This window comes from Plecotus auritus (assembly GCF_963455305.1).
Source record: "Plecotus auritus genome assembly, chromosome: 8".
Classification (NCBI taxonomy): domain Eukaryota; kingdom Metazoa; phylum Chordata; class Mammalia; order Chiroptera; family Vespertilionidae; genus Plecotus; species Plecotus auritus.
In genome coordinates this window covers 110,017,007-110,038,129 of record NC_137782.1, presented here as the reverse complement: position 1 = coordinate 110,038,129, position 21,123 = coordinate 110,017,007, and the positions used below count along the sequence as shown (strand labels likewise).

Below are 21,123 nucleotides of genomic sequence, written 5' to 3'. Positions count from 1 at the left end.
GATTTTTGTTTTAGAAGACATAGATTTTTCCTAAAATGTGTTACTTATGTTAGTATGAAATGGGTTATTTGTATTTCTAAACAAATTAATAAAAATGTTCTCATTTCTCAAAAAAAAAAAAAAGAATATTAGAGTAGAAATACTTAATGGAAGTACTGAGGCATGGTTATGCATTTTGAAGGAAAAAGAAGGTGGTTTCTAAAGGTGGTTATTTCTGGAAGTTATAAAAATGTTTGTGTAAGTTGTAAGAATGTCCGTGGAAGTAATGGGAAATTTGTAGAAAGAAATGTTAAAAAAGGAAATTGATTAAATGATACAGGCCAGTAAACCAGGACAAGCAGAACAGGGAAACTGAGATATTAAAACAGCAATTTGCAACCATCTAGAAAACTCTGTCTTCCCTAAACCAAGGACCCTTAAGAGTCAATGATTTGCATTTTGCCTCCCTAAACAGAGGGTTATGCCAAAGTACTCAGGGAGACTGATGGGAGAAATCCAATTAGTGTCACTTGCTGTCCACACCCAATGACAAATGAAGTTAGAAAATAAGCCTTATTTTGGTTAGTTATTTTCTAGTAAAATAATTGTGTTATATTAATCAGGTATTTAAAAAACAAAAAAGACCATCTTTTAATCATAGGAACTGAAGTTTGTTAGCCTAAGTTCCTGTTTAATACACTCTAATATTTAATCTTTTGGTAAAATCAAGTTTGACAATCCTTGAAGGGTTTGAATTAAAAAAACAACAACTTTCTCTTGATCTAGAATTGGCTTTAGATCATCCCAACAGGTTCTGAAATGCTGTGAATGTTTGTTTTCTCTCTCATGAAGGAAAGTTTTATACTGAAGGTACATAGGAACCTTTGTCAAATACAGTTATAACTAATGGTCATTAGTTATAATATTATAGAATGTTGGATTTTATAGGAAGGACAACATTCCATGTCATCTGCATTATAAAGAAATCCATAAATATGTCATTTTAAATTTCTTGTCATTTGGAGACAATTACTGTTTTGTTATAATACATTTGGAAAATATTACATCTTTTGAAGAGTCAATGGAAAGGACTGGCAAGGAAAATCAGAATATCTTAAAGTTAGTGTATTTTTCTCCCTATATTATCCCTCCAGAATTTGGCAATACTTAATGAATGAATCATGGCAATGCATTTCTTTGCATAAATTCAGTAAGACCGGTTTTATTGACCAAAAACTTTGACTGGAGTGTCATGTTTTAAAGAGCTCTGTCTGGATTCTGAAGACTTGATGCCAATAAAAGTGCCATGGAGAAAGCCTGGTATCTTGCTTGGTAGCCCTGACAATGGATGGCGCTGGAGCATCAGGTCCATACCCTGCCATCGCTGGCGGTTGGTCAGAGTGGAAGGGGAGCAACGAGCGCGCCTCTGTGTCCCTGTGGAACCCCCACACACTCTAGGCCGTGACGAGTAGGAGGGTTGCTGAGGTGGGCCTTGAAGCCTAGGGCGCTGCAGGTGAGGAATTCACCTAACCCAGCAGATACTGCAGGCAGGCCTGATGGCAGCTGGATGGCTTGGCTTCCCTGCCCTACGTGGCACATTGAGACTCAATCATGAAATTCTGGCAAAGGTGGTCAGTTACCATTCTTGTTGTGCTTATGCAAACTATTAGGCCAAAATGAATGCAATATATAAATTAGCCTTAATTTGGCTCTTTAATAAACATAAGGGTGATTTTAAGGAGAAAAATTCTATTTCAATAGGAGTTATTAGAACTGAAATGTTTTCTTTCCCTTCCACCAGACCATTTGTTGTAATTCTTGCTGTTCTAATTGCTCAGTAATACTAAATTTTATAATACAGTTTGTTTCTGCCAGGTCACAAGCCCACCTCCTTCTGTGCCCAGGCCTCATCGTCCCTCTGACAGAGAGCAAGGATCTCTTGGCTCTGAAAGAAAACTCCGCCCCTCCTCAGCATGGAAGTAGCCAGAGCCTACCGATGCCCATTTCCCCTGAAAAGATCCAGAGCCAGGATCCTTGAGGGGATGTGTTAGGCAGTTAGACAGACATGAGCAGAGCAAGGAGATGAGCCAACTGGAGAAGAAATAGACTGGACCCTGAGGCATGCTTCTCACCATTCCAACTGCTCAGAAGCCAGACTCCCTGTGTAGACTCTGTCTCCCTTCCATTAAGAAAGCCAACAGGTTTTAGAATAGCTAATAGAGGTAGAATCAGTAAGCCTTGAAGCCCCAGATGTTACTCCAGACCAGGTCTCTGGACTACCATCACAATCCCTTGGGTGATAAAGATGAAAAAAAGACTCGAGCTGCTGAATACCCTACTCCCTAGCTTTGAGTCTTCTATTGAATCCCCAAGGCTGAAAATCAGCTTGAGGATCAAGGGGTGGGGGTGGGGAATGATGAGGAAAATAAGACATTTAAGGAGAGGGGTGCTAGCAGCCTGACTCTGTATCCCTAATGCACATTTCTGTTAGCCTGTCACTGCCCCTTCCTTAATTATCTGGTCCTGCAAGACCTGTTTACCTAAGTACTCCCATTCTAGAGAGGCCATAGACCATGAACAATACACACCCCCCAGAGGGGGTTATCAGTGCTGGCGCCAGGCCAGGCCTTTAGGTTTGGTCTCATGGCCCTCATTCCAATACATGGGGCTTTTTGCAAAGCCCGCGAAAAGGTCTGGAAGTCTGATCCTTATTTGGGGAACAAAGAAACCAAAGGGTATAAAGGGAAAGCTTCCTCCATATTGACTTACTCAGGATTTGGAGAACTGACCCCTGAGTCACTGTACTAGTACATGTGAAACATCTGAAAATAAATGGGTTTTTCCTGTATCTCTGCGTACTCCTGCGTATTTTTCGGTCACCTCGTAAATTCTGTAACAAGAGGGTGAACTTGGACGTGGAGCAGAGGGTCAGGCACAGCAGCAGAATGCGTGTGTCCCCCATCTCCACCGCTCCCCAACTCCCACTCCCCACCAGCCTCCCAGGAGAGCAGAAGTAGAGGACCCACTGTTCAGCCTGCACAGGGATGAAGACCATCCCGGCTGCCTGCTCTTCCACCTCCTCTCACCAGCACGAGTCTTAGGGCAGCATCCCCATCCTCTGCAGGCGGAAGCCACCGCCGATGAGCAGTGTGGGGTGTGGAGGTGCCAGGCTCTGTCAGAGACCTGGGCGCATAGCTGGTAGCTCTGCCAGCCATGCCACCTTGATCTAGCCATGTCATCCTGCTGTTCCCGGGAGAGTTCATGACATCCCCTGCTCCTGGCACTGCGGGCTGGGAGGCGGATTGACTGTGTGGGGAGGGGCACGTAGACATTTACAGGTGTTCCATGTCTGTGCTGGAGCCCCACAGGGCCGGTTCTGTGCAGACGGGAAAAGCCAAGGTCACAGCCTGCACTTGTCTCCTGCCCTCTGCTTCGGAAGCTGACAGGTTCAGCCAAATGCACACCTGGATGTGTTTCTCAAATGTGAAAGAAACACTACTTGAGAGCCAAGGATTTCATTCAACCATGGAAGACTGGGCTCTGAAGGCAAGAAAGCCCTTCTGCTTTCTTCCAGAGCTCAACAGAGTCAGAGCCTCGGTGATGTCCAGGGCAATTTGCCCCACTTTGACAGAGCAGGGATGCCCAGCTGGCACGGACGGCCATTCTGCCCGGATGGAGGCAGGCACCTGGGCAGCAGGAGGAAGAGACTAAAGTAGAGGCTCTGCAGGTGCCTGAGCCCGGGGTGGGGGATGGAGAAAGAGATCCCAGCTATTAGAAAAGCAGGGGCGACTTGGACCTTACTGTTCGGCGAAGCCCAAAGGGGAGTGAACCTCCACGGACATGCAGGGTCAGGAGGGCAGCAGAGGGGCAGCGTGGTGACTCTTCCCCACCCGCAGAGCAGGATGGGAGCATCAGAAAGCAGCTGAGTCCCAGGGGGGCACAGTACCAGGAAGGTCCTCATGGTTGGGAAGAGGAACCTCATGGCCAAAGGGCAAAGGGTGCTGTGGACACAGAAGAACAACAGCCTCCAGCTGAGGACCAAGCAATGACACTGGTGACCACGGGCCAGGTAACTCTGCCCCATCAGGAAAACACGCAGACCTCCCAAACTTAACATATGCGTGCTGCTCCCACCAAGGAAAAGACGGAGAGGAGAGGACACGACAGTTTCAATTAAGGAAAGACTGTTTACCCAGACTGGGAAGATCAGACTTTTTGTTGTTCTAAAATGTGGTTAAGAGCTAAGTCAAGTTCAAGAGCAAAGAAAGAGGCACAGTTCTTCTTCCCCGGAGCAGAAAGAGGGGATGCTGCCCTTCCTTCCCCTGAAGCAGGAGCCGGCTGCCCTCAGCCCCAAGTCTGGCTGGGCTGGTGACATGCACCCCTGCCGGGCAACAGACATCCATGGGAATAAAGCCCACATTGAGGGCCAGTGGGAGCTGGCTTCGTCCCTGCCCTGGGCTCCACGCAGCACAAGGACGGGCAGGCCAGAGCGACTGGGCCTTGGCAAGTCCCCCAGCTCAGAGCCTCTCACTGTAAATGCCCCGGATATTCAAGCGCCTGTACACGCCCTAGTCCCCAGCTCCGTGAGCGCACACTGCGCGGGAGGTAACCACAGCTCGCTTCCTTCTTCAGCATTGGTCCCCTCAAAAGTCAACCTCTTACACCCATGCCAAGCCTTCCAGCATGAGCTTCAGAAGCACATTCCACATGTCCAAAGGGGAACCCACTGTCTCAGGGGGTCCCCGACATCCTCAGTGACCCCGCGCCACCGTCTCCAGCTGAAGCACTGAGCTTGTCCCTGGGACTTCGTCAGCCCCATCTTGTCTCGAGGGACGAAGGGAGGGAATGCTGGTCAGCGAGCGTCTCTTTCTCAGCACTGGGTGCTGCCTGGTGTCAGCGCCTCCAGGGGTGAGGCAGTGTCCGCATCACCAAGTTGGGGAGAAGGCACCTCCCCTACATGGACTGTAACTCCCTGGTACCATGAGCGAGTTCTCAACTCCCACAGCTATGAGCTGACACCTGCCCAGGCCGCAGCCCAAAGAGGGTCTGTCCTCACAGGGGCACCATCCCTCTGCTACTAAGCAGGTGCTCACCCAAGGCGGGTGTCCAGTCTAGTGGCTGCTTCTGCCATCATTCATTCACTGTGTGTTTATTCATTCATGCATTCAACAAATGTTTGCTGGGTCAGCTCTGTGATGAGCCGGGCCCCAGGGGCTGGAGGTACAGCTGGGACAAGGCCTCAGAAGACAGGCAGTAAACAAGTGAGCATGCATTTCCAAAGGTCATGCTGCGTAGCCTGTGCTATGAAGGAAGTAAGCACTGTGGGGGGATGGGGGCGCTCCCACAGGCGCTCAGGTGAGTCTGTGTGGAGAGGACCTCTGAGCCGAGACCCCGAGGCTGAGGAGGAGCTGCCAGGAGAACCAGGAGGAACAAGGCCTGTGCCTGGAGGCAGGGCAGCTCGGAGAGCTCAGGAGCAGGAGGAGGCAGAGCAAGAGGAAGTCTGAGGCAGGCTGGAGGGGGCTGGGGGCGCGGCTAGAGTATGGACTTCGCTGAGTGCAGAGGGAAGGCAAGGAGAGGCAGCACATAGCAAGCAGGCTCTTGATAGGGGTTGCAGAGTGAGTGAATGAATGAAGGATGAATGAATAAAGGAAGTGTTTATGTAGGGGAGAGACATATTAATTGATGTTGTCAATGGGGCCATGGGAATCACTCAGGGGGGCAGTTGACCCTGGGAGGAGAGAGACGGGGTGAGAGGAGGCGGGAGAGAAGCCTGATTACCGAAGAAAGGCGCCTCATTTTGCTTGAGCGCTGGTTGCGGGGCTTAACCAGGAGCTTGTGCTTTGCTGCGGAGTTGTCCAAGCAGGAGGAGGATTCTGGGGGGCAGCTGAAATCAGCCACGGGCGCCACACTGCTGGCCGCGGTCCGTGGCCCGGTGGGGGCGTCACTTGGTGGCCTGGAGGAGGGCTGTTCTGGAGAGGGCGGCCGGGATGAGGAAACCAAAGAGACCTTCATGAGAGAAGGAGCAAAAGGGAATGTTAATTCTCAACACGACTGACACGAACGGGTGCAGCAAACACTCTGACCTTGTGCTTTCACCACCCCATCTTCCCAGGAGAGGGCACGTTTCACACGGAGTCTCAACAGGGAGGGTTAAGTGTTGGGCCACTGCCTGGAAACCTGCCACTCATTCCACAGCCACGCAGAGAACCTGTGCCCCAGGCCCCTCAGCAGACAACTGGCGTCACCCTCCCACCGCTGCGGGCACCCCCCCACTGCTGCCGTCACCCTCCGACCACTGCGGGCACCCCCCACCGCTGCGGGCACCCCCCCCCACCGCTGCCGTCACCCTCCCACCGCTGCGGGCACCCCCCCCCCACTGCTGCCGTCACCCTCCCACCACTGCCGTCACCCTCCCACCGCTGCGGGCACAGGCACTCAGACAGAGCTAGCTACTCTGATGATGCAGGCAGCTCAATTGCCCCAGGGCAGAGTCGGGCGGAGTCCTGTCTCTGGAAGCCGAGGGGTGACTAGTGGTGTGACCTCCAGGCAGGGGCACAGGATGTGCGAAGCCCCCTGGGCAGTCCATCACTGGCGCCTGGGCTGCTCACACTAGATGGTTTCTGCGTCTTTACACATTCTCCTGGAGAATCTGGTTTAAGTTACCATCTGTTAAGTTACAATATTTCACTAATTTAAACTTCAGAAGAGAGTAACTGACAGCTAAGGGCAAAAGTGTTGCCAGGGCGTCTGGCTGTCACATGCAAGAATGATGGCAACGCCCTGAGCTCCCTGCCCACTGAACTTGGCAAGCTCTTCCACCCAGTGAGGTCTGAGTGGGTCTCCTGCAGAGATGTGTCAGCGTCAAGTAACAGAGGGCGCCCACTGTACAGCATGACAAATGCAGCCCAGGTGACCAGCGAGGTGCAGAGGGAAGCTGGGAGGTGCTGGCTTGAGTTACAGCCCCGTCACCTGCAAACAAACTTTCTATTCTAGCATGGCGCTCAATATGAGTGTCAAGCTTACATGGTTTTTCCAGGGTTGTTTATTTTCCTTTTTTTTTTTTTTTTTTTTTTTTTTTACTGTAGTAAAGTACACAGAAAATTTAGCATCTGAGCCATTTTTAAATGTGCAGTACAGTGGGATGAAATACATTCATATTACTGTGCAACCATCACCACCATCCGCCCCTAAAACTTCTCTTGTAAAGCTGAAACCCTGTGCCCACCGAACTCCTCCTCCCATGCCCTCTCCCAGCCTTGGCACCACAATTCAACTTCTGTTTCTGTGAATGTGCTTTCTCGCAGCACCTCCTGTAAGTGGAAGCTCACAGTATTCGCCCCTTTGTGACTGGCTTATCTCACCGAGCAGAGTGTCTGTGAGGCCCATCCCCACTGCAGCCGGGTCAGAGTTCCCTCCCTTTGTGTGTACCGACCACGTCTGTTTATTGGCCACTTGCTGACGGACATCTGTGTTGCTTCCACGTTTTTGCTGCTGTGAATTATGCTGCTATGAACATGGCTGTAAAAATATCTTTTAGAGAACTTGCTTTTAATTCTTACAGGTAGATACCCAGAAGTAGAATTGCTGGATCATTTGCTAGTTCTATTTTAGTTTTCTGAGGACCCTTCCACACTGCTTTCCATAGTGACTGCGCCGTTTTATTTTGCTAACACCAAGTTGGGATTCTAATATCTCCACGTTCTCGCCAAAACGTGTTATTTATTTATTTATTTATATTTTTTATAGTGTCCATCCTAATGGGTGAGGTGGTGTCAGGTTCACATTCTAACCTAAGACCATAATTCTGTACATCTCACGATGATTTAGTAAGCCCTCGTGGAAAGTCTCAGGAGGGAGGCAGAGAGCGGGCTTGGGGGGCACGGGTACATCCTGCTCAGCTACTTTTCCCAAACCCTGGGGCCCCAGGCAGAGTAGGGGTCAGCAGCCTCCTCTCACCCAGCGGGTGGGGCGCAAAGGGAGGCCACTGCTGGAGAGACAGGCTCTGAGGCAGGGACCGCCCCAAGGGCACTGCCTCTCCCTGTTCCTCTAAAGGCCCCTCACATGTTCTCGGGCAAGCAGAATGTTTATTTCTGTCAGGCGGGAGAAGACAGGTACTGAAATGCGGGAAAGGTTTTAAGTGGACGTAATCAATTTTAGTTCTTGTTTGAGCTACTCAGCTGTTATGGAAATAGAGCAAGAAAAATTATTTTTAAAACAAACCACAGGGCTCCTGGCCACGACCTCCTCTGTACCTGTGGCTTTAGCTTCCTTCCCTCTTGCCCCTGAGGACTCAGGTAGTCAACTTGGATTGAACTGGTGACATCTCCCCAGGGAGTCCTCCTTAAGGGCCATGCATCAGAATCCTGCCCTAGCCGGTTTGGCTCAGTGGATAGAGCATCGGCCTGTGGACTGAAGGGCCCCAGGTTCGATTCCAGTCAAGGGCACATGCCCAGGTTGCAGGCTCGGTCCCCAGTGTGAGGCCTGCAGGAGGCAGCTGATCAATGATTCTCTCTCATCATTGATGTTTCTATCTCTCTCTCCCTCTCCCTTCCTCTCGGAAATCAATTAAAAAAAATATGTTAAAAAAATCATGCAGAATCCTGCACCAGCCCCTATCTAAACGTAATACACACTTGGCTTGTTTTTGCTGACCGTTTGGGACTCAAGTGAACAGAAAGACAAGGATCTTTGCAAATGCAGTGAGTCCAGGAATGAGAATGATTACTTTTGAGATAAAGGGCCTCTGTTCACCACTCTATAAACCCAAAGGACAGGCATGCCTGTCTCCTCTCCTCCAGGGCGCCCACCTGGCCCCTAGGCTGGGCCCTAGCCCAGGGGGAGGAGGTCAGGAATGCTGGCCGCGTTTCATCTGTGGGCCGGCAGCATCTGGGCATGCTCCCCGGCACCGCTTGCCCCCAGGCACCCACTTTTTTTCTGAAACCTGTGCTTCTGGATGATTCTCCAAGGCAATGATTTAAAAGTCTAACTGTGGCCCTGTGTTGGGGGATGTGGCTCACAGGGCCATGAGGAAATGGCCTGGGGTTGAGAGGGTTGTTCAGGGGTGATCGTGGGTGACAGCTGCTTTAAAATGTTTGTCCTCAAACTGAGGGGCTCAGCCACTGGCGGGAGGCTGAGGGCGGTGCTCCCAGGAGCAGCAGCGGACATGGCGCAGGGTGGTGGGACGGACACCAGGGGCATTCACTGCGAGGAAAGGGGACGCTGCCCCACCTGGTCTCCTCTGATTCTCTCCCAAACCCTGAGGACAGAGTCCGAGAGGTGACAGCACCTGCCTGGGGTCTGGCCCTGCAGGTGAATGCACACACCCCTTTTGCCGCCAGAGCTGTGTCCCCCCCGCGACCTCCCTCGTCTCCTGCAGCAGCCAGACTGGCCAGTTTGCCACGCTCTCCCCAGTGTTCCCTCCTTAGTGGCAGGAAGCCTAGCACATGCCTAGTTAGATGTAATTTCACCTTCAAGATCACCAACTTACATTTCATCAGTTGCCAGCTCGTATGCTAATAAAATTTAAAAAGTAATTCCAGGTATTTCCTGAAAAACTCATTCTGCCAGGAAATACCATCTTGGCAGTGACATCAAATACTGTTACTACAGACCTTTGTTCGCAAGAATCTTCCTAAAGTGTCTCTGCCCGCACACAGGCCTGTGCGAGGTGTCACGCAGGAAAGAACGACACAGCCCACAGCCCATGCTTTGGGATGTAAGGCGCCACTATATCAAATACCACGCATTACATAACGTGTCGCAGGTGCGTGTGGCCCCTCTCAGCCGGCTGCTGTGCCTGGGCACTGTCAGGGCACACAACACGATCACTGTGTCCTCAAAACTACAATCTAAAGATTATATTTTTTAAGTCTTAAAGGCTCAGGTTTTGATTTCCTATGAAGCTAGAAGATTGTTCATGTTACCCAAGAATTGATAAAATCCCAGAATGTTCTGGATGCTGAGAAGGACAAGGTCAGCCCCGCCCAGCACGAGTGGCTCCCACTCAGCCAACTGTAGACTCTGCACTTTGTGACGCTGGTGGGTTTGGAGCTGGGCTCGTTCCTGAGTGAATGGACTTAGAAACAAGGGGTCTCTGTACCATGAACCCACTAAACACAGGGCACTATGGGCTGTGAGCGTCAGACAATGCTCTGTGATGGAGTGGGGCGAGAGAATCAATGGTGGCTCGTGAGAGACCTCCCCACAAACACATAAGGTCATATGTGGCCCCGAGGCTGGGGGACACCGAGGCTGGGGGACACTGAGGCTGGGGGACACCGAGGCTGGGGGACACTGAGGCTGGGGGACATTGAAGCTGCACACCTGAGGGTGCAGTGATGTGTCCATCACATGATAATTAAAACATAAGCAGCCACAAGCCTGTCAACTTCTCCTCCGGTGTTTTAAGGTGTTATGGGGGGTGGCTTGAAGTCCAAGAAACAGGGCAAACCATTCCCTGCCCTCTCTTCCTTCTCCGCCAGGTGGGAGAGCCATGGTGGGTGGCCTACTGTCCCCAGGCCTGTGTGGAGCAAGCAGGGACAGGCGCACCTGAGGTGGAGGTCTGAGGGGTGCTGGGCTAGTTCCCTCGGCCACACCACAGCCCTCCTGTGGTCAGTGACCCTCTGGCCGCCCACAATGGCACACAAACTGAGCCGATGTGCCTCCCCAGCCTCTGCAGGGGCTCCTGGACTTCAGGGCACAGGCTCTGTGAGCCTCTGAGTCACGAGGGAACCCGAGCCTCCCTGTGGATGCCTGGACCAGGCAGCAGTGGCTGCTCCCAAGGTGCTCTGGGCGGGAGTGTGGCTGCACAAATGGACCCTGGCCTTCACTGGTTTCCCACGTGCCAGCATAACACGAATACCCCCTCTGCCCAGCCCTCAGCAAGCTGTGTGCCAGGGGACATGGGCATTTATGTACAAGCGCATGGCCTGGGTGAAGAGGCAGCCCAGAGCCCTGCAGTTTGCACAGCAGGAAGGGCCCGTCCTCCCCGTGGGTTCTTGGGGGAGGGAGGCATCTAGGATGAGCTCCCCAACCCATAGAGGTCAGGCAGCCTCTCCTGCCGGGCCAACTCCCCGCTGCCCTGCTACCAGCACCACGCTTCACGCCCCGCCCCGCCCAACCAGTTCTCACTGTCCTCCATTCAGATGCCACAGCCCAGACTAGGTCACTTATGCTGACCACTCCCTCCTCCTTCCAGCCCAGTGTCAGGCCAACAGAGAGCAGGGACAAAGGTGCTTCCTTCCGGTCTGGTCATCTGCTCGACAGGAAAGACGAGGTACAGAGTCCATTGTCTCAGATCCCTCCCATCATAAAGCATGCGACCCAGACCCCATCGCCTAAGGAGACCTGCATTTCTGCTCAAGGAATGAAAACAAATGCCAGCTGTGGGCACCAGTGACCCGCTCTGGGAGACCTCCCACTGCATCGAGCCTGGCCACCCAGCATGGGACTCGCACAGGGGCCACCTCAGCCCCAGCTGCCCTCCATGGTGGGTGCAGGTGGACACATGGGGTGCAGGCTGTACTTGCCTTTATGGTTGTGCTGGGACCGATGTCATGCAGCAGGGACATCTCTGGGGGGCTCCTGGGCAGCCCATCGTCCTCAGAACTCATGCCGGGGTCATCTCCCCGCTTGGCAGGAAGGCCCCCCGGAGGGGGTGGTGGCCCCATTTTCACATTGCACTGTATTTTTAACTGGATTGGAATAAAGAACATTTGCTCTTGTTTTCATCAGCGACTTTATCAACAAACCCTCTCTCCCCAATTCATTCATTCGGGAGATATTTCAGCGCCTGGCCGAGGTGCAGAGGACTGAACGGAGAACACCTGTCTGCCACCAGCTCTGCTGTCACCTTGAAAACGAGCAGTTACCACGCAGACGAGTCAAGATCCAGCTGTAACTACCTGGCGTATCTTGGGAAAGTTGCGATGTGCACGCAATTGTACTTTAAAATATATCAAATAAACCAAGCAGGAATTTAAAAACATCTTGATTTGTATCTGACATACATACCAAGTGACGCTGCCAAGGAGTTTACCTGCAGAGCCTTAATCCGGTCACACACGTTTTCTTGGGAAAAGACCCGCACGGGCCGCGTGGGGTCCTGTCCCGACTCCGGAATGAAAATGCTGTCATGTGAGAGGGCCCGGCCGCCCAGTGCGCCCCTCGACTCCCTAGGATGAAAGAGCAGCTGTGAGACTGCGCACAGCCCCGCACCTGGGTCCTCAGATGAAGAGCCAGGGGCACGTGGGCCGTGGCCCTGCAGACAACGGGCCCGTGGCTAGTGCATTTTTTATTTGCTCCTGACTTTAGTTTATCCCCACCCTGTCAGACCCACAGTCAACTACTAGGAACATTACAGAGATAGAAACATTCCTAACAGATCTGACGTTTGTGTGACATTTTTTTATTAATGGAAAAACCAAGACCTGACCAGGTGTAAGGTCCAACACGGGCCTCGGCTGCTGGCTGCGCTGTTGGGAGGGTAAGGTCACTCCTGTGGGCCGAGCGCAGCCACTGGGTGAGCTGGAGGCCGTGTTTGCACAGCAGGTGGAGGGCCTGCCCAGCTCAAGGGACTAAAGTTCACCTCCATGCTGGCTGTGAAATGATACTGCATATCTGCAAAGCCACACTCTCGCCATTACCTGACAGGATCCATGCAGGGCAACCTGAGGGCCCCAGCCGTGGGCAAACTACGGCCAGTGGGCCGGATCCGGCTGTTCTATCCGGTTCTCTTGCTCTCCCCTCCGCTCCTTTACTTTGAATTTATATTAGTTCACACAAACACTCCATCCATGCTTTTGTTCTGGCCCTCCGGTCCAGTTTAAGAACCCATTGTGGCCCTCGAGTCAAAAAGTTTGCCCACCCCTGGCTAGGCCCTGGAGTGCAGATGGCAGCCCCTCCTGTCATCACCGCCTAGCCCCTTCCCTAGCTCCAGGCTCCCATTTGGAACTGAACCCACAGGACATTCATAAAAAGTTCTAAGAGGATGTGGGAGTTAGCATTGGATTTTCCTAGCAACAGTGGCTGCTGAACAATAGGTGGAAGGAGGTGACTGAGACCGATGATGAAGGAAGGAAAGCCCGCCCCGGCAGACACTGGCCATCTTGCACACCACGACCCCCCCCCCCCCCCCACCACCCGCCCGGCATCCTGTCCTCTGTGAGGCCATCAGGACTCTTAGGTGTGGCCCTGCTCTCCTGCAGATCAAACTGTGTTGGTTAATGATGCTAACTTCTTTCTAGCCTGCAATAGTGAATTCGCAAGTGGGGAATGCATGGCTCCCAGAAGGGTGTGTCCTCACATTTCTGGGAGGGCCAAGGGCCAAGTGCAAGCACCAGGCGTCCCTCCCACCAACGGCAGCGCTTGCCACAGAGCTCACAGGCACACCTGGCTTCCCTCCTCCAGTGGGCAGCTGGGCCACACCCTTTGTAACCATGATCACTGCACCATCTCCACTCCAGGTGGAACTGGGAGTTGAGGCAGCATGAAAAAGCCTCCACAAAGACACACTGGCAGAAACACAAGACCATTCACTACAGCAACATTTATGGAAGCGAAAGACCGGAAGCAACCCAAGTGTCCCTCAGGAGGTAAACACGACACACTGCAGACCTGCAGCTGACCAGCGGGCGAGGAGGATCCCTATAAACTGCACATGGGCAGCACCAGTCCACACTAAGGGAAATAACACACAGTGCAGACAACATTTCCAGGTGTTAGCTCGGTGTGGGAAAGGGGTGTGAATGTATATGGATATAGTGAACCTGTGTGTGTATTTGCTTATATATTTCTAAAAATTTTTTTTTATTAATTTTTTACAGAGAGGAAGGGAAAGGAATAGAGAATAAGAAACATTGATGAGAGAGAAATATCGATCAGCTGCCTCCTGCACACCCCCTGCTGGGTATGTGCCTGCAACAAGGTACATGCCCTTGCACCAGAATCAAACCTGGGACTCTTCAGTCCACAGGCCAACGCTCTATCCACTGAGCTAAACTGGTTAGGGCTGCTTATATTTTTAAAAGCTGGTTCGGCTCAGTGGATAGAGCATTGGCCTGTGGACCAAAGGTCCAGGCTTTGATTCTGGTCAAGGGCACGTACCTCGATTGCAGAGTCCTCCCTCGCCTGGGCCCTGGTCGGGGCACGTGCAGAGGCAACCAATCGATGTGTTTCTCTCACATCGATATTTCTCTCTGTCTTTCCCTTTCTCTTCCACTCTCTCTAAAAATCAATGGAAAAATATCCCCCCCCCCCAAAAAAAAAAACACAAAACAAAACAACAAAAAACACACCACAAAAGGATAAGTAACAAATTAATAAAAATGATTTCCTTGGGGGAAGGGCAGAACAAGATAGGAGACAGGGTGCCAAGGTACCTATAGGTACCTATAGTTTTGCCTTTAAAACATGTAAATGTTTTACGTAGTTAAGAGACAAAATCAAACAAAGAAGGAAATAAAACAATCTCTCAAACTAGACAACAACCTGAAACAAGCAACACTTTATATCAGCTTATTGGCGTATCCACACAGAGAAAGTGATTTTGAGTGACTTTAACTCCACTTCCAAGCGACTTTTGACTCTATATCTGTAATAGGACAAATTCTAAGAACAAAAACCACAAAGATATCAAATTGCCCTTGGTATTCTTATTAGTAGCAACACTGACTTAAAAACACAGTACAGAACAATCTTTACAGTATATAACAACCTTTGTTGGGAAAGGAGAGTAATAAAATTATTATAAGTATACTAGAGGCTCAGTGCACGAATTCGTGCACGGGTGGGGTCCGGCTGGCTTGCCCTGATTGGGGCTGATTGGGCCAGGCTGGCCAGGGGAAAGGGCCGCAGGTGGTTGGCAAGCTGGCCCTGCCCACATTGGGGTGTGGGGGGCCAATCAGGGTTAGGGCCGGCCTGGGGGTTAGCTGTGGGCGGTTGGCCAGTCGGCCCCACCCCCTGGTCGAACTCCTGGTCGAACTCCTGGTCGAGGAGACAATTTGCATATTAGCCTTTTATTATATAGGATTGTACAATGAAGAAAAAATTTTGTTAATATCATTATGAACCAAGATATCCAGTATAAGAGAAAAATAAATTCAAATAAAAAAATCCAAAAAGTAAAATATGTATCCTATTAAATTTAAACTGGAAATATCAGTGAATTAGTAATCTATTTTTTCTCTTAAAAAATAAAGCATCTTTCCTAGGTATATGTGCTTGCAAGAACAGCTAACTACTTGGCAATCATCACCCCTGGCAACCAGCCTGTGGTCTCCTAAAGCCATTTACACTAAAAGGAAGTAGAGCCTGGTGAAGAAATGGCTGATTACAGGTCTGGGGCAGGAAATGTGCAAATTACCCTGAGATTTCTCACTGTCCAAGAAAGCAAAGAAGCTTTCAAAACAAATGGGCTCGTGGTAAAAGCACCCAGGAGCTGTCCTGGCCGGTGTGGCTCAGTTGGTTGACCACTATCCTGTGCGCTGAAAGGTTGCCAGTTCCATGTCCAGTCAAGGGCACATACCCATGTTGTGGGTTTGATCCCGGTTGAGGTGCGTACAGGAGGTAACTGGTCAATGTTTCTCTCTCTCCTTGCCTCTCTTAAAAAAAACAAAACAATAAAAACATAAAAAAAAAGAACCCAGGAGTTCATTTGAAGACACTCCTATGGGACATAAAGATGAATAAAGGTTGTCGTGGGCTAAAGCAAATCAAATATGTAAAAATGCATGCCTTAATAATAATGACCTCCGAGGATCATTATGCCGCTGAAGAGTTTTATCCTCAAGTTAAGGGCCAATGTTGTTTAAAAGAAAACATAAAAGTTGGCATGGCAACCAATCTGTGGGTTTTTTATCCTTTTTATTCACATATATAACTGCTGGAATAACTGAGCATATATATTGCAACTATACTTTGGTGAAATACAAGTCATTAATAATAATATTCAAGAAAAAACAAAATTCATTGATCAGTACTAAAAGATGACAGGGTACCAGGTCATCACTCTGAAGGTGGATCAATAAAAGGATCATTATCTAAGCATTACCCTGCCCTTCCTGTACAAACTGTATTTGAGAGCCACCAAGGAGCTGATGAAGTAAAGAAAAAGGTCTTCTTCATAGAAAAACTAGTGACCCAGTGCATGGATTTGTGCACATTGAAAGGAAATTAATTAGAAGGTGGCCAGTGGTGCAGGACTGGGCAAGATGGGCCAGACACGCTCTGAAGCCAACCTCCTGGGGTCCCTCCCCAGTGTCTGCAGAGTGAGCGGGGTTCCACTGGCAGATGGGGTTCCTCAGCCTGGCTTGTGGGTATTGGGCTGAAACTGGCTCTCCAACATTCCCTGAGGGGTCCCGGAGTGTGAGAGGGCACTCACTCTGCAAAGTTGCTGACGTACAGGGTATGTAACGCAAACACAAGTGTGCAGTAAACCAGATTCGGGGCCAACAGTGCCCCAGCAACAACATAACGCATGGCCGAAGGTGGAATCAACGGGCCCTGTAAGGAATCAGGCTCCCTCCTCTCTGGTTTCGGGGTGTGTCACCCAGAACCATTGCTACCAAGTCACTGCAGCTCGGCAGCTCCTGTGTTGAGCATCTTCCCCCTGGTGGTCAGTGCGTGTCATAGCAACACTTGGCATATTAGCCTTTTATATATATACTAGAGGCCTGGTGCATGAAATTCGAGCACGGGGGGAGGAGGGCTTTGTCACTCAGCCCAGCCTGAATGCTCTCCAATCAGGGACCCCTTGAGGGATGTCCAACTGCCTGTTTAGGCCCAATCCTGGATCGGGCCTAAACAGGCAGTCGGACATCCCCCTCACAATCCAAGACTGCTGGCTCCCAACCGCTCACTTGCCTGCCGGTCCGACTGCCCCTAACTGCTTCTGCCTGCCAGCCTGATCACCCCCTAACCACTCCCCTGCCAGCCTGATAGACGCCTAACTGCTCTGCTGCCAGCATGATTGCTCCTAACTGCCTTCCCCTGCAGGCCTGGTCACCTCCAACTGCCCTCCCCTGCTGGCCCAGTCACCCCTAACTGCCCTCCCTTGTCAGCCTGGTTAACCTCAACTGCCCTTTCCTGTAGGCCTGGTCGCCCCCAACTGTCCACCCCTGCAGGCCTGGTCGCCCCCAACTGCCCTACCCTGCAGGCCTGGTCCCCCCCAACTGCCCTCCCCTGCAGGCCTAGTCCCCCCCCAACTGCCCTCCCCTGCATGCTTGATCGCCCCCAACTGCCCTCCCTTGCAGGCCTGGTCCCCCCCAACTGCCCTCCCTTGCAGGCTTGGTCCCTCCCTACTGCTCTCCCCTGCTGGCCTGATTGCCCCCAACTGCCCTCCCCTGTAGGCCTGGGTCCCCCCCAACTGCCCTCCCCTGCAGGCCTGGTCACTCCCAACTGCCCTCCTCTGCTGGCCTGGTCCCCCCAACTTCTCTCCCCTGCAGGCCTGATCGCCCACAACTTCCCTCTCCTGCCGGCCATCTTTGACCACATGGGGGCAGCCATCTTGTGTGTTGGAGTGACAGTCAATTTGCATATTACTCTTTTATTAGATATGATATAGATTCCAGCTGACTCATGCAGAATAAATGGCACAATTAGAAAAACCACCATTTTGCAATGAAATGATGGGTCTAGGCCAGCCTTGGGCAAACTACGGCCCGGGGGCCGGATCCGGCTGTTCTATCCGGTTCTCTTGCTCTCCCCTCCGCTCCTTTACTTTGAATTTATATTAGTTCACACAAACACTCCATCCATGCTTTTGTTCTGGCCCTCCGGTCCAGTTTAAGAACCCTTTGTGGCCCTCGAGTCAAAAAGTTTGCCTACCGCCCTAACCGGTTTGGCTCAGTGGATAGAGCATTGGCCTGCAGACTGAAGGGTCCCGGGTTCGATTCCGGTCAAGGGCACGTACCTTGGTTGTGGGCACATCCCCAGTCGGGGGTGTGCAGGAGGCAGCTGATCAATGTTTCTCTCTCATCGATGTTTCTAACTCTCTATCCCTCTCCCTTCCTCTCTGTAAAAAATCAATAAAAATATATATTTAAAAAAAAAAAAAGTTTGCCTACCCCTGGTCTAGGCAATGACCCTCAGTGGGTGTTAAAACCATTAGGTGAAGATGAGTGGAGGAATCGCACTGAGAACCCCCTGCACCCACTGCTCAGTCTTAGTTACTAGAAGTGGGACAACCAGAAAGCATGTGCCTGTGAAGTGACAGCAAGTATCCAGTTCCACCTCACTCTAAGTCGTATCTAGCTCTACCTAACACTTCACAAGAGACTCAGAGACTACAGGAATGAGTTCGGTCATACCAAGAGAAAGCAAAGCCAGAACATGGGATGTTCTGCACAGCAATCGACCCTGCTCTTCCAGCAGATCAATGACCTGAAACCAAGGGGGTTGAGGGTTGCTACAGATTAAGAGACTTAGGAGGCAAAACCACACAATAAATGAGCGTCAACTTTTCAAACCCACAGGGTCCCATGGACTTTGCCAGCATCAATGTGTCTTGGCAGCTGGAACTCCTCTGGCCAAGGTGATGGTGAGAAGTTGCTCAGGTCCAGAAGACACGCCGACTCTTGCCTTCGCTAAGAGTGCCTTTAGGATCTTGCCTGCTGCTCTCTAAAAACATTATTTGCACTTCCAGAGCTTCCTCATACTCCACCCTCAGGCTTCCTTTCCTAGCATCAATCCAGCAAACTATTACCAATAAGTGAGGACCCTGCTAGGTGCGGGCATATAAAGGTGAAAAGGGCACAGTCCCCACCTTCCCATGGGCTCCGGTGATAGAGGAGATGGACAAGTGGACAGGTTATTGCACCCCAGCTCGCCTCTCCTGCTATGGTGCTGTTCCATGGCTGGGGTGTGGGGCACTCCCAGGCCTGTCTTCCCAACACCAGGCCTGTGTTCCAGTCAAGAGGGCTGTGTGGGTGAGTGTTACCGTTTCCCTGCGGCTGGCCCAGAGAAGACATGTAATACTTAGCAATGTTACCATGATGATGTCTTCCCCCCGAGTTTGGAGCACACCACCTGCAACACCTCACTCAGTCCATCCTCTCCGCCCTCCACAAGTCGAGGTGTGGCAAGCATGCTCACTGCCAGCATGGAAGAAACAAACAAAAAAGCCAACCCGAGAAGACGCGAGCCTTTCCTCTTCAGTCATTTGGTGCCACCAAGTGGTCAGTGTAATTTCCACTCTGTTAGACCCTGGCGAGGAGACTGGTAGAAGGAGGGAGGGCAGGACACATCCCTGGGTGCTGACAGCGAGCCCATCCCAGCGTGGTCTGTTCTCTGGCCCTGAGGGTCATTATGCCTCTAAAGAGTTTTACCTTCAAGTTAAGGGCCAATGTTGTTTAAAAGAAAACATAAAAGTTGGTGTGGCAACAAGTATGTGTGTTTTTCCCCCTTTTTACTCATAAATATAGGTGCTGGAAAAACTGAACATATATGTTACAACTATATTTTGGTGAAATGCAAGTTATAAAAATAAGTAGACTTCCCCAAATTGTCCTACCTAGTGAGTCTGTTCTGCCTCACAATATTTTTGGGTGATTTTTCTAAGATGGAACAACAAAAAGCGCCCCCCTCTCTTCTCTCTTGTCTCTGTTTCTCTCTCTCAAAACTTTCTTATTGGATTACTCAAAGTTCAAGCTTAAAGAGATATATTTCCTGGTATAGTATTCACGTCCTCAAAAGAATTTTAGGTCAAATTAAATCGGCTCATATCCCAATCTTGCCACGTTCAGCTTTGGCATATTGGGCAACTTCTCTAAAATGTTGCTAAAGCGTGGTTTGCTCATTTATAAAATGGTATATCTTACCTCCTGTCCCACAGTTATTGTAGAATTTTAATATATGCAGCACCTGACACACAGCAGGTACCTAATGATTTCCCCCCAACTTTCTCCATGTATGAAAAGACAGAAAGGACAACTTCTGTGGGAGAATCTGCTATGGAATTACCTAGGAAGAAAGCAGGCTCAGAAACCCAGCAAGTTACCATGACAACGACACAGAGCATTCAGGACTCCCATGGCCCCTCCTGAAGGATGTGAAAAGCGACTTACTCCAGCTCATCCTCAGAGTCGTAGCCCACTGGCCCTGCCTCAATGGCAATGACCTCGCTCTTCGCCTGACTCTGCTTCCAGGTGCTGCCTCCTGAGGAGGAAGGCGATTCCTTTCTCTTCTTCTTCCCGAAGAGCTTCTTAAACGTTTTGAACTTGGATTTTTTCTTTCCTGTGCAGAAGGAATGCCCGTGAGTGCTAACTGAGCCTGTGTGAGGCATGCAGAGGGGAGAAAGCAAGATTGCTGTCCAGGCACCAAGTTATTCTCTCCTCAGCAGCCCGTTCACCACACAGCAGGACGTGAAGCACCTGGCACCCCGTTTATGGACACCTGGAAACAGATCTTGATTTCTGTCTATTTTGGACACTTAATAAAAGAGTCAAGGAAGCGCTGGAGCATGATCACAGCATCGAAGCATGAGCAACTTTCCTCTCACCTGAAATCAAGGTTTAATCTCTGTCACATACAGGGTCAAAAGCAAAAAGTCCTGAGGAGGAAAAGACCATGTCAGAACCCCAATTTTTTTTTCAAAATAATCCTAAGTGCTTCATTTAGTGTGGACATGAGCAGCATGGACAGTCAGAGGAGGGCCAGCCTCATGGGCAAGAGGTGCTGGCGGGAGCCCCAAAACCGTGATGACCTAACAGCGTCCTGTGGGAAAAATCATCATGTGCGGTGGCAGCACAGAGCCCGACCGCCCTGCTTCTAGGGTTGATAGAATCCACAGCCCTGCAAACGCGATGCCTCCTGCCTTCTCACCCACAAATCCCATCACATCCGGACCCTGTGATTGCACATTAGTAGCTAAGCAGAGTTCCATGCTTTCCTCCAGAATCTGTAGGAGGACTAACAATGGAAGGATGCAACACTGCGGATAAGCAGGATGCTGTCTGATATATCCCAAACATCTACTCAAGTGATTCCCGAGTTTATATGTAAGTAATTCTGTAAGCTGAGTTCCTTAAAAAACAAACGGAATTGTTATATTTTATGTGAACGCTCCCTTAGGACGAGTGCCCGATACTGCCCTAATGTGGAGAATTATTAAGGATTACTCTGGTAGGAGTTCCTGCAGTACCTTAGGTG

General features: G+C 50.6%; 1 protein-coding gene across 4 annotated transcripts in view; it reads right to left on the bottom strand.

Annotated features, from left to right (window-relative positions):
• Nucleotides 1-21,123, bottom strand: part of CRACDL (CRACD like) — a 126,698-nt gene that overhangs the window by 29,670 nt on the left and 75,905 nt on the right. For all 4 annotated transcript variants that reach the window (XM_080684855.1, XM_080684852.1, XM_080684853.1 and 1 more), the window contains exons 3-6: nucleotides 20,040-20,208; nucleotides 12,017-12,152; nucleotides 11,508-11,672; nucleotides 5,758-5,985 (exon numbers count right to left, since the gene is read on the bottom strand). In XM_080684855.1, the coding sequence (XP_080540981.1) occupies nucleotides 5,758-5,985; nucleotides 11,508-11,672; nucleotides 12,017-12,152; nucleotides 20,040-20,208 (698 nt within the window). The remainder of the gene's footprint in view (nucleotides 1-5,757; nucleotides 5,986-11,507; nucleotides 11,673-12,016; nucleotides 12,153-20,039; nucleotides 20,209-21,123) is intronic.